Genomic DNA, 12,916 nt, shown 5'->3' with positions numbered 1-12,916 from the left:
ATAAGTTAAACTTTTGGAGAGGCCTAGTCAAAGTCCTGACTTGAACCGATTGAGATGCTGTGCCAGGAACTTAAACAGGCACTTCAGGCTCGAAAACCCTAAAGTGTGGCTGACCTAAAGCAATTCTGCAAAGAAGAGTGGGCAAAAATTCCACCACAGTGCTGTGAAAGACTGATCTCCGGTTATCAGAAGCGTTTGGTTGCAGTTATTGCTGCTAAAGATGGCACATTCAGCTTTTAAGTTTAAGCGAGCAATTTGTTGTTCACATGGGTGATAGGTGTTTGATCACTTTTTTTGCTTCAATAATACAAATAAATAAATAAATAAAAATTCTATTGTGTGTTCACTCAGGTTGCCTTTGTTTTATGTTGTATTTCACTTAAGATCTAAAACTATTTTGTATGATATATACACAAAAACAGAAGAAATCAGACTATTTATTTTTTTTTTTTTTACAGCGCTGTAAATTAACATGATGGTACATATTTGCTCTTTTATGATTCTTAAAGTGAAATCTGAAATGTGATTCTTATTATTATTATACCTCTGGAAGGGGTCCCTGGCTGCAAAAAAATGAAGCCCACGAAATGAAAAAAGACAAACAACAAAAAAAACATGATATACCTCACACATGCATGGCATTTAACAGTTAACCACGCCCCTTGAGTAAGCATGGACCGCTAAGCCCCTCCCCCTGGTGTTGCGTTGTTACCGACGAGTTGAGTAACTTCCGGCTTAACTTAAAAAAAAAAAAAAACCTGTTTCAGCTGGAATGGTTAGTTCGATCATGTACAACAAACTAATAAGCAGATACTTTTGCTGAAGATCTGAGAGTTATCCTGTAAGCTTGGTACTAATTTCAGAGCAGTTTCCGCTATGGATGATCAGATCAGTTCCACTACAGAGCATCAGAAGTACCTGCAGCAGGCAGGAGAGGAACTCGCCCCCGGTGAGTTTATGGAGGAGGTGTCAGATTTCTCCGACTGTAAAAACTTCGACATGGATGATATTTTGGATTTGGCCGGAGGCGCAAAAGACGCCATCGAGAGACACCGATCGGAAGATCCGATCATGGACATAAAAAACGTAAAGATCATAAACTCCCGACCGGAAAAAGAGGAAGCACATGCGGAAGCTAAAGCACCATCGTCTCAGTGTAAGTAGTGACCGTTAACTACCGTTTTTCCGACCCATTTCTCACATAATTTTTATCATGAATGCATACAGCATTTATATATAACGATAAAGTAGTTCTAGGACTAGTTCTTTCTGTATAAGTCCCGTACACCAACGGACCAATCAGATGCCTCTTTCTCATCCGGGTCTTCAGGCAGCAACCTAGAGGGCACCTTGCTCTCTGGGTGATTCCAATCCACTATTGGGGTGCCATTTGTTTCCCACTGATAATGCATTTAAAATCTGTCTGTAGCGTAAAGGTAAATATGTTATAAACATGAGTAAAGTGTACTCAACAACAACCCACGTGTGTAGTTCAGATATATAACTTAAAACATTAATAAAACCTATCACTTAGTGAACAGCATTTTCATATCCCACCATAACTAACTTGGAATATAATAATTAAAATACTTCAAAGTGCTATTAGTTTGCATTAATGTCTGAATTCTGTACATTGAAAGATAATTTTCCATGGGGGGGCACAATACACATACTGGGTGTATGATTGATCTATCCTTACTTGTATTTATACAGTTACAGACTATGTCTTGTTTTTTTTTGTTTTTTTCCATTCACAGTATCTGACCTCAGGACTGCTCTTTAAGTCTTTTACTTTCACACTAGGCTTTCACCCCTTTTTTTTTTTTTAACTGAAACAAAGGCGCTGACTGAGACTGTTTTTGTGCTGACATGTGCTGACATGTGCTGACAAAAAAAGTCACAAAAGAATGCTTAAAGGACATGGTTACTTACACGTAAAACGAATGCATAAAATATCGAACACACTTCAAACACAATCCATGATGCAACAAAGACATACATACATACATACACACATGCATACATAAGTATGTGGTAAGCAATGGTTTTCAGATCTCTTAAATTAACAGGAAGTTCATTCTAATCATGTGATGTGTGACAAGAAACTGCAAATTGACCAAAAACAAGATATTACACAATCACCACTTGTAAAGGCTGTTAGTCAACATATTTGTGGCTTTATATATAAATTCCCCAAGATATGGAGAAAATAATTTAGCAGTACATACAGAATTTCGCAGAGATTTTTTTTTTTTTGAGGTAATTGTTACAGCCAAAAATGCTTGATTATGTTGCATGCTTTGTTCAAAATTTGCGATGCAGTTTGCAGAGTTTTTTGTGCTTTATTTTTTAATAGAAAACTACTTGAATTGCAATTGTATGAAATTGTTTGTCTTTCGCAGTGATGTTTGTTGGTAAATAAGCTGTACTCATTCGACACATATGAATCAATCAGGGCGTTGGCTGAATGCACATTGTGATGACGTCACATGATGTGTTGTGATGACGCATCTTGGCCCAAATCTGTGGAAAATCTTCAGTAATTGTGAAAAATTGCAAGCTCCTCCAAATGTTGTGGAGTTTCCTTGCTTTTGCGTTAATTTTCTGCGATCGCAAAATCCTGGAGGGACTGATTTAGGATTTTAAAAACTAATATTACATTTGAGAATTTCATTAACTTTTCCCAGCTTAAAAAATTATCTAAAACCTTTTAAAGCTTGTTTATATGGTGTCTCTGCTGAGGCTATAGTCAGATTATCTCGAATAAACCTGAACTTAAACCAGTTAGGCCTAAATTACACCATATTCTCATTTTATTCATTTATTCATTTTTTTTTTACTATATGAGAGGGCTTTCAGTTATATGCCCTAGATATTTAAATGCGTGTACTAGCAATGCTAGTAGTATTATATTATAATATAATATAATACATTATAATATTGGTAATGAACTATTTTCAATTCAACATGTCTTAATTCTCTTTGTATTTGCTTACCAAATATTTTCACTGGCACTCTGTGTGTTTGACTTTCTCACCAACTTGTGACCTGATTGATCGGGAGGTTAAAAGCACTTGACATCACTTAGTGCTTTTCTGAAAATGTGAACATTTCTAAAATGTGAAAGCTCAGCCAGCAGCAGCGCCTTTTAAAAGTGGCTGCATTCAGCCTGTCTTACAACTGCTAGAGGTTAAGAAATATAACCGCCCAGTGTAAAAGCATGGTAATGGATCCCTTTGGATGGATGATTGTTCTCAGCCTGATTCATGAACCTGTAACCTGAGAATGAGCCACCAGCAAAATAATACCAGTGGTCAGACATGGTTCCATGATGTTTTGTGTCTGAAGGGTGGGGTAGAGAGTGTGCAAGGATGTGTGTATACCGACCAAGTGACCTGAAAAACTGGAGACTGTGTGCCGGTATTCAGAGGTTTGTGCTGCCATCTAGTGGCTCAAATGGAACTTTGCACTCAAGAAAATTAATGCTTAGATACACAACTGTCACACTGATGTGACAACAAACATGGTGGATGGGGACAGCTAAAGTTGGGCTAACTGTAATTACAACACAGCTCCATAAAAAACATGATATGACATGAGACCGTGATACTTTTCCTGGATGACTTTGTCCTGGTTGAGCTATCATGAAAGTGTTCAGAGCATAATGAAAGGATGATTTAAATAGATTTTGATATAGTTTACATTTTACTTTTGTGTGTAAAACAGAAGACACCTGAAACAAGCACATAATTAACCCATAGTTAAGGACACAAAAGTGGCAACATTCATTCATATGTGTTTTTTTTCTCTACAACTCAGAGTCACAGTCGGCACTTGGCTACGCCTTCATGGCCACACAAGTGCAGCGATACATGCAGGATTCTTATTTCAGCATGTAACACCTGATGTTGGATTGAAACATTTGTTAAAATTGATGCAGGAATTTTAAACAAGAGCTTCAGAAATGTGAACTGGGACACTGCTAACTCAATTTCTGGTGACATGACTGTACTCGCATTCTAAAACGCTACCAAAAATTTCATATAAATTTGTTAGCTTAATCACACACATTTCTGTCATGGTACATGAAGCAGTATTGTACTAGCTAGTGGATTAAAAAAAAAAAAAAAATCATTCAACATTTAAAAGTTGTTAGACTAAAACAGACCATATATAGAAAGTCAAAAAAAAAAATTGCTTATCATATGATGTCATTTCCAGTAAGGAAACATAGTGAGCATCGATGCTCCCTGGTTTTTGCTGTGCACTGTGGGAGTTTTTTTTCATGGAGCAAACGTTCTAGTACACTGGAAGGATTTTGCGATTGAGACAGCCCTTAAAATGGCCGACTCCCTGATTAGTGCATTGACTGCTGAACTACGGAGCTGATTGAGACACACCCCTTGATTTTGGCTGTATGTGAGTCTCCAGTGTCGGTCAGTGATTTTCCAAGAAATTTAAAAAAGAGAGGCTGGTGTGGGAACTGGTTATAGCTTTTATCACTTTGGAGTGGTTACTATGGAGATTTTGAGCCAGAGTGAAATGCAATCACACTGCTATTAAAAAAGATGGAATACAATACGCAAACAGTATTCCTTTTCATTAATAACATTCATAAAACATTACATGCTTAAATTCTTTTTAAAGTGGTTCAATATTTTATTTATTTAATCAGTTATAAATTTTCTAAAACAGCCTCATATTATTCTAGAAGATTATGTTGCATATTTGTATGTCAAGTATTTTAATTAGTTAATTAAGTGTTTTAATTTAACCAACATCTCTGTGCATCAACATGAAAGCGTGTTCTCACTGATCAGTACATAGTGAATGCTTTTAGGGATAAAGTCATAGTATTCAGTTTGAGACACCGCTTAGGACAGCCGAGCTTGTCTGCGTTTGTACTGTGCCGTACAAGTCAGAAATTAAAGACAAAACTGGCAGCCAGAGAAGGTTTTTGTTCTCACCTGCTCAAATAGTCGGCATGTGTGCAGTCGTACTTCTAGTTAAGCGTCGGGTATAATTCTGGCTTATGTTTTTTCAATAAGAGATCTGCTGTGTCACCCTGTAAATAGTTTGTGTGTGTGTTCGTGTTTCAGTGTGGGATCTGCTTTACTGGCGTGATGTACAGAAGACAGCGTGTGTGTTCGGAGCGACGCTGTCACTGTTGATCTCTCTGAGTCTGCTCAGCATCATCAGTGTGTGTTCATACATTGCTCTGGCTCTGTTATCTGTCACCATCTGCTTCCGAATCTACAGAGGAATCACAGATGCCCTACAGAAGAGCGAGAACACACACCCGTTTAAGTGAGAAACATGCACATACACACAACCTGTAAGTGTCATTTAGAGCAATGAAGCAGTTAAATACTGACTTTGGCTTTGTGTGTGTGTGTGTGTGTGTGTGTGTGTGTGTGTGTTCAGGTTGTATCTGGACCAGGATGTTACTCTACCAGCTGATGTGATTTATAAACACAGTGATATGCTGTTGAAACAGACCAATGCCACTGTTAATGAGCTGAAGCGTCTCTTCCTGGTGGAGGATCTGACTGACTCTCTGAAGGTATTTAGTAATAATGATAATAATAATAATAATATTAATAACGGCAACAATAATAATAGAGTTTTGTTTCTGTGTGTTAATTGTGTACAGTTAGCAGTGCTGCTGTGGGTTCTGACCTACGTCGGTTCTGTGTTTAATGGACTCACCCTTCTCATTATCGGTAAGTGTTCATCTTAGCAGTGTTAAAAAGGGAAGGCTATTTTCACAAAAATGCAAACACACCAGTGATCAAATGTGAAATATAATACACAAACTTTATTGTTTTTCATTAGTGACCTTCAGATAGTGTGTTACAGTGAAAAGCAAAACCTCCATTGCATTGCTCTTACATTGCTTGATCTCTTCAGCAGGGCATTGTTTTTTTTTTTTTCCTTCTTTCTTTTAAGAATTAAACACTGACATTTGGAAGTGAATGAATGTAGTTCTTATTTCATCATTGTGTTGCAATCAGGCCACACTGAAAAGCAATCACGGTCCAATCATAGCCAGTACATTCACTTCAGACTGAAGTCTGATACCAGAGCTAGTCCTTCTTCTGGCCCCTGGCTCTAAGCTCTCCCTAAGAAAAGTTCGTAAACAGTTCAGCTTTCATAAAATCTGATTTGTACGTCACATAAACAACCCTGGAATTTAGGATCAAATCAGTTTTGTGATGTTCCTGGCTTTGATCCACATTTATCTCACAAACTATGGGCTTGTTTCTAATCTCCCATTTCTGTTGAAACAGCTAGAAAGGTTGGTATCCATTCAGCTACAGAATGACCTTGCTATAACAACCCCTTTGAGCTTTTCCAGTCTGGTTTCCTTTCACTGCACAGCACTGACACAGCTCTTGTAAGACTCACTAATGCTCTTCTCTTGTCTGCTGACTCTTGTACCCTCAATATTCTTCTTCTTTAAGACCTCGGTGCAGCCTTTGATGGAGTGAAATTGTTCTCACTCGCCAGGAAATGTTTGGCATGGTTTACATTCCTCTCTATGGCAGACTCCACTTTTTATCTATTGACAAACATAAATCCTTTACTGTCCCTGTCACAAAGATTTCCTCATGGTTCAGATTGCAGGCTGCATCCTATATTTTCTCCTCTTCTTTCGGACAATTTGACGACACTGTCTTCCACTGTTATGCAAAATGTCACTCAGATTTACAATGGCACTCGGTCCACCACATTAATGCATCTTAAATAATTGACCACATGTATACATGATTCAGAATAACGGTTCAACTTGAAATCTGCAATTTTACCTGTCGATTTCAAAGCCCTGCTTAATAGAGCCTCTGCATTTTCTATTGGCATGGTATCACTGTTAAGCCTATTTTTAGTTTTCCCAGTCAGTAAAACTGTTTCATCTGGCATAAAGTATAATAAACTGCAACTTATTCAAATTCATCTCACACCCACCAAGTGCTCAGCTCAGATAACACCTGTGGCTGGCTGGGGCATCTTGAGTTAAGCACAAATTACTGATACTTAGATTTTAAGTTCTTTATAGCCGCATTCCACTTTATGTCTTTGAGTATTTACACCCTTACAACCAAGCTTGCATACTCAGCACCTCCTTTAAAGGTTTACTGGTAGCTTATAAAGCCTGACTTGTTTATCATCTATGGAGGTAGATCTTGGCCCACATTCTCTAGAATTTTATCTCGAGGTGTATGTTCCTGTTTTCCCTGTAAAATCTCAGATGCCTGAGAAAGTTTGCTATTTTTTCAGCACTGTTGGCCATACCTTTTGACATATTAAAGCAGGTTTTGAGGAACAAAGCCTACAGTAACAAAGCAGAAATTAACAGAAGGTTCAGAAAGGTTAGTTTGTTACCAGTTTAGCCATAGCATTGATATTTATTCTTCACTGTAAAAAAAAAAAGGAACACTCAGAAAGAGCTCCAGAAACACTTGGAGGTAGCAGGTGCCATCGTCACAGAGAAAACAATAGGCAATGCACTCCACTGCTCATGCTCACCCCACAAGACTCCATTACTAAAGAAAAGGCATGTCAAAGCTTGCTTAAAGTTTGCTACAACTTATTTGATCAAATCTATGAAATACTGGGAGAGTGTAGAGTGCACACCATGTTTGGAGATGAAATGACACTGCACATCTCCCTTAAAACACTATATCAACAGTGAAGTTTGGAGGTGGAAGCATCATGGTGTGGGGCTGTTTTTCATTGCATGGTACTGGTAGACTTCATATGAACAATGAATGAATGGAGCCCTTTACCAGGAAATTCTTGAGAAGAATCTGCTGCCATCCACCAGAATGATGATGAGACGTTGTTACGATCCAAAGCATACAGCAAAGGAAACTCTCAATTTCAGAGAAAAAAAATACAGGTGTTAGAATGGCCCAGTCAGTCACCTGACTTGAATCCAATTGAACAAGATTTAAAGACAATATGTTTAGAAGAACGGGACAAAATCACATCTGAATACTGCAGTTGATTAATTTCTTCATACAGGAAGCGTCTTGAAGCTGTCATTACAAACAAAGGCTTCTCCACTAAGTATTAAATCAATTTCAGTTAGTGTGTTCAATACTTTTTTCCTGTGTCTTTATTACACAACTTTATTTATGGACTTTAATGTTGTGAATTCTTTATATTTCTGGATTTCTTTAGTTAATACTGATGTCTGGTGAAAATTTCATGTGAATAGCCATTGGAAATATATTTACTGAAAAAAAATGTTGACACGTCCAATACTTATTTCCCCCACTGTATATAGACACCTTAAAACTTTACTTTCTCAGCTAAAGCAGCGGTCAAACCAAACGTGAATAAAAGCCAATTCCCTGAGAGGAAAGGATGCGGGATGAAAAACCTTTGCGTCATGCCAAGTATTTAGGGGAACCTGTGAAGTGGTGAACCTTGGTTTTGTGAGGCAGTAGAAAATCAGAAGGTGAGACTTTGGTCGGTCATTTTCCTTGACGTTTTCTTACTTTTGCTTGAGCGTTATTAGAAAATATATAGCTGTTGAGGGAATCAACTGATGAACAAAAAGTTTGATTTATGGACAGTCATCAAAATTCACACGCCAAAGTTGTTTTGTTTTGTTTTTTTTAATAGAAAAAAAAATCAGGGTAAACACTAAGTTGCATTGAGCATTGCAATCAGCAATCAGCTATTTGAAAATCAGTTTCCAATGTTCACCTAAAACAGTGGACTTGTTCTCGAACAACACTTCACTACATTGTTCTTGTTACTTTACTCGTGGCTTCAGCATACAGGTCAACTCTCCCAATGGCCATTCTGGGCTTGCTTGTCAGCTACTGTTGTTGTTGTTGGTAGTAGTAGTAGTAGTAGGAGGAGGAGGAGGAGGAGGAGGGTTAATTGTGTCCTGAGAATAGTTGGTTTTACCAGTTGTGATGCTATAAGAGGAGGTGGCTCTGACTCACACACTCCTCTTCAGATGGGTTTGGAGTTTACTCTGTGACCTGATCTAAAAGAGAAAGCACAGAGGGTACAGAGACAAGTAGTTAACATGAAGCAAAGGTTATCAGTGGCTTTTTTTTTTTTTTTTTACTCCAAGAAAGCACTCATTTGTAAGCAAGAAAACCGAGAAAGTCAGTGAGCAGTTGTACGTTGAGGAGCAGGGAATGTTCGGTTCAGGGATGGAAGCAAGCACTCTTACTCCTCAAGTCTGATCTGCTCAGTGATGAATATTGGCACATCCTTACTTCTATCATGCTTAAGAGAAACTGACTGGTAGTTTGGAATAGTGATCATTGATTTCTCTCTCCTCTTGTAGGTGAAGTTGCAGCATTCACCTGTCCAGTACTCTATGAAAAACACAAGGTGAGTCTGAAGACAATGAAAACACATAATGATTAGACCATGACAGGGCATGTTATTATAGAAAAATCATCACTGACTGGGTGGTCTGATGAGGCCTGAGGCGCAGGTCCTATAAGAGCACGTTGTGTTTTATTCCTCTTGTACTACAACAATTTGTCCCTGTTATTTATTTATATATAATGTGTGTGTGTGTGTGTGTGTGTGTGTGTGTGTGTATATATGTGTGTGTGTGTGTGTGTATGTATATATACATATATATATATATATATATATATATATATATATATATATATATATATATATATATAATATAATATAATACTTTTATTGTTAATGAAGGACGCATGATGTTTTATCCATTTATAGTCACATTTAATGATGTGGAAAAACAAGTTAAGCCCTTGTCACCGCCTTGAGGTATCATTTAACCTGTTTTATTTAAGAGGAATTTCTTTAAATTGTTTCACTAGTAATATCACATAGTTCGTATGTTGTGTATGAGTAATAAAATCAGGAACTGTTTGGTTGAGCTTGTGTAAATTGAATTTTAATTCAATTTCATGTTTTATCTCACGTAGACGCAGATTGATCATTACTATGGACTGGTGAACAGCCACCTCCAAGACGTAGTGAAAAAGTAAGAGCGAAGACCAATTGGTGCTTTAGTTTATTTTCTTTTAAGCATTAGAAGACATTTATGCAGATTGATACAGTTAGACAGAATACACGGATTAAAGTTCTCTCTCTAAATCATCACATTAATCTTATAGAGGTCATTTCTGAGTTTAACGGACAGTATATTTGCAAAAATATTTCTTTTCCACAGGGATGGGTTTGTTCATACATTTCACATTATTTGCTAAAAATGAACCACTGCACTGTCAATTATTTTAAGTTCAATGGTTTTTGTGGTACAGACACACATGATGTCAAACAGCAGGGGAAGTTCTACAGCATGGCAGCTGGTGCCTCCTCTGTGGCACTTGACACTCTAATTAGCGAGCTACTTCTGTACCCCCTAAAGTAATTTTATTAAGCACAAATTGACAGTACTGTCAGAGCCTCTAAATTTGCAAACCACATGAGGATTCTATTATATGTGCATTCAAACTAGGGGAAAAGTGTTCTCCATTGAATTCCATAATAGCAACCAAAACAACAAGAAAAAGATCCATTTGCATACTTATGACAAATTAAAGGAAAAACAGTGCATGTATTATGCTGGCACAGTTTAAGTATATAGTACATGTTTGGATCCATTCACAGGGCATGAGGGCTCACTGAATGATTTGTTGAAGGTGAAAATGATGTAAATCATATTGCTATGGCGTTCACACTCACCAGATCTCAACCAAATACCTATGGGAGATTTTGAAATGTTAAGCTACGTTCACACATACATCGATTTTATCGCTGCAAGTCGCCAATAGGCGTTCCTTCTACTCATTGCCATAGTAACATGTGTGGCGCAACAAACATTTCCACTTTTGACAACAAACCAGTGTTATTGCTGCTAAAATGAAACATTCTGGAGGGAGAGGATCTATAAAATTCACCGATGTATATATGCATCATATCCTACGAGATGAAGGAGAAGCAGTGTGTGCTCAGCCATCTACAAAAGCACAAGTGTCAATTAGCTTAGCTTAGTTTATGGCCTTAGCACTTTTAAAGCAAAATAATAATGAAACACCTTCCCTGTTTGTTGCAATTGAGCAAAATCCCAGTGTAGCTCCTATCTCAGTAAGTGAGCGTCACCATCAGGGTGTCATTCACGATATGTTAGATGGTGACCAGAAGCCGGACTGGCTTGGTGCTGCTTGGTCCCAGGTGCCGAAGCAGCAACAAGCTGCACCAAAGATAGGCGCTACACTGTGATTTTGCTCAATTGCAACAAAAAGTGAGTGTTTCATTATTATTATTTATTTATTATTTATTTATTTATTTTTGCTTCAATCCTGCTAAGATCCTAAATTAAGCTACACTAAGCTAAGCTAATTGGCTTCTGCCACAATGGCACTGCTTCTGCTAGTGAGCAGGGGGTGGCCAGGGATGATGTGCGCTCTACTGTCTTCACTCCCATTGGTAGTCGTTGCACCAAGTAGCTCAAGATTTGCATAAAGGTAAACTTTTCTCAACTTCCTAAGTCACTGGACACGCCCACATATAGTCGCTGTCGCTCATGTCGCCGGAAGTCACCAGCTCTGAATGGCCTCCAGTCACATTTTCGCTGCGAGTCGCTCTATGTGTGAAAGTACTTTTGGCCATCACTCTACACCACCATCAAAGCATCAATCAATTCAGTAGAAGAAAGGTGTTTGTCACTCTAGTACAGATCCAGAGACTTGTAGAATTATTGCAAAAATGCACTGAAGCTGCTCTGGTGTCTCGTGGTGGCCCAACATCTCAATAAAACACTTTATAATGTTTTTTTTTTTTTTTCCTTTAATATGTCACCTGTCTGTATACCAAATGTAGTTAAGAAAAAAGGCAAGTGCAGGCTTGCCACTGGCTGTCACTTGGCATCCTTGTCAGCTTGCAAGTTAAATGAATAGTCCTAGTGTAGTGGCCAAGTGAAATATTGGGCTTTTAATGTAGGTCTGACTCGGAAAAGATATTTTCATTTTATGCTTTTGCACAGATAACATTCACAGAGGAACTGAAACATTCAGTATATGTATTTTGTATTATATAAAACCATTCACTTCAATTATTCATACACGGAGAAACTGAAAGAAACTTATATGAATAGGTGAGTGTGTGTGTGTGTGTGTGTGTGTGTGTGTGTGTGTTTATTCTTCAGTGTTAATTTTATTGCTGTAACGTTATTTTGCAGGATTCAGGCAAAGATTCATGGAGTGAAGAATAAAGCTGAATAAAGAGCAGCAGTGTTTGAATGCAAGTGAATAAACAGCGTGGAGTGTGTGTTTACGCAAAGCTGTTGTGTTACTGCAGTGTGTGTTAAATCAATTGTGTTAAGGAAAAAATCCACTTAAAAATAAATGGATTTTGTATTTTCATTTTCCCCTGCTTTATTAGTTCTCATTGCTGCAGTGTTTATTTCATTGATTTGTGTCTGTGTAAATGAAAATGAGATTATAAAAGAATAAAATGAGTGTATTTTTCTGCATCTTTATCGTTAATGTGAATAGCATTAGTTATAGTGTATATTGAATCTTATGACTGTGAAGCTCAATGTACATCATTTTTCATATAGCTTTATTTTTCTTTACACTGCTGCCTGTCTGTGAAAATAAAATAAATGTGAATAAATCATAGATGACTTCAGTGATGTTCCTAACACATTGTAGTTTATCATCTGTTTAAATCTTTCTGTGTGTGAGAGAGAGAGTGAGTGTGTGTATGTGTGTGTGAGAGTGAGTGCGTGTGTGTGTGTGTGTGTGTGTGAGAGAGAGTGAGTGTGTGTGTGTGTGAGAGAGAGTGAGTGTGTGTGTGTGTGAGAGAGAGTGAGTGTGTGTGTGTGAGAGTGAGTGTGTGTGTGTGAGAGTGAGTGTGTGTGTGTGTGTGTGTGAGACTGAGTGTGTGTGTGAGAGTG

The 12,916-nt window shown here is 37.7% G+C and overlaps 1 protein-coding gene across 1 annotated transcript; it reads left to right on the top strand.

Annotated features, from left to right (window-relative positions):
• Positions 1-726: 726 nt before the first annotated feature.
• On the top strand, positions 727-12,638 carry rtn4a (reticulon 4a). Its single transcript, XM_053637063.1, has 7 exons — positions 727-1,156; positions 5,100-5,307; positions 5,425-5,563; positions 5,654-5,723; positions 9,314-9,360; positions 9,939-9,997; positions 12,197-12,638. The coding sequence occupies exons 1-7, from the start codon at positions 877-879 to the stop codon at positions 12,237-12,239; spliced, it is 846 nt and encodes a 281-aa protein (XP_053493038.1). The 5' UTR covers positions 727-876; the 3' UTR covers positions 12,240-12,638.
• The last annotated feature ends 278 nt before the right edge of the window (positions 12,639-12,916 follow it).

The sequence above is a fragment of the Ictalurus furcatus genome, chromosome 11, assembly GCF_023375685.1.
Source record: "Ictalurus furcatus strain D&B chromosome 11, Billie_1.0, whole genome shotgun sequence".
Taxonomy (NCBI): Eukaryota; Metazoa; Chordata; class Actinopteri; order Siluriformes; family Ictaluridae; genus Ictalurus; species Ictalurus furcatus.
The sequence above is the reverse complement of the archived record's forward strand: the minus strand, read 5'-3'. Positions and strand labels throughout refer to the sequence as shown.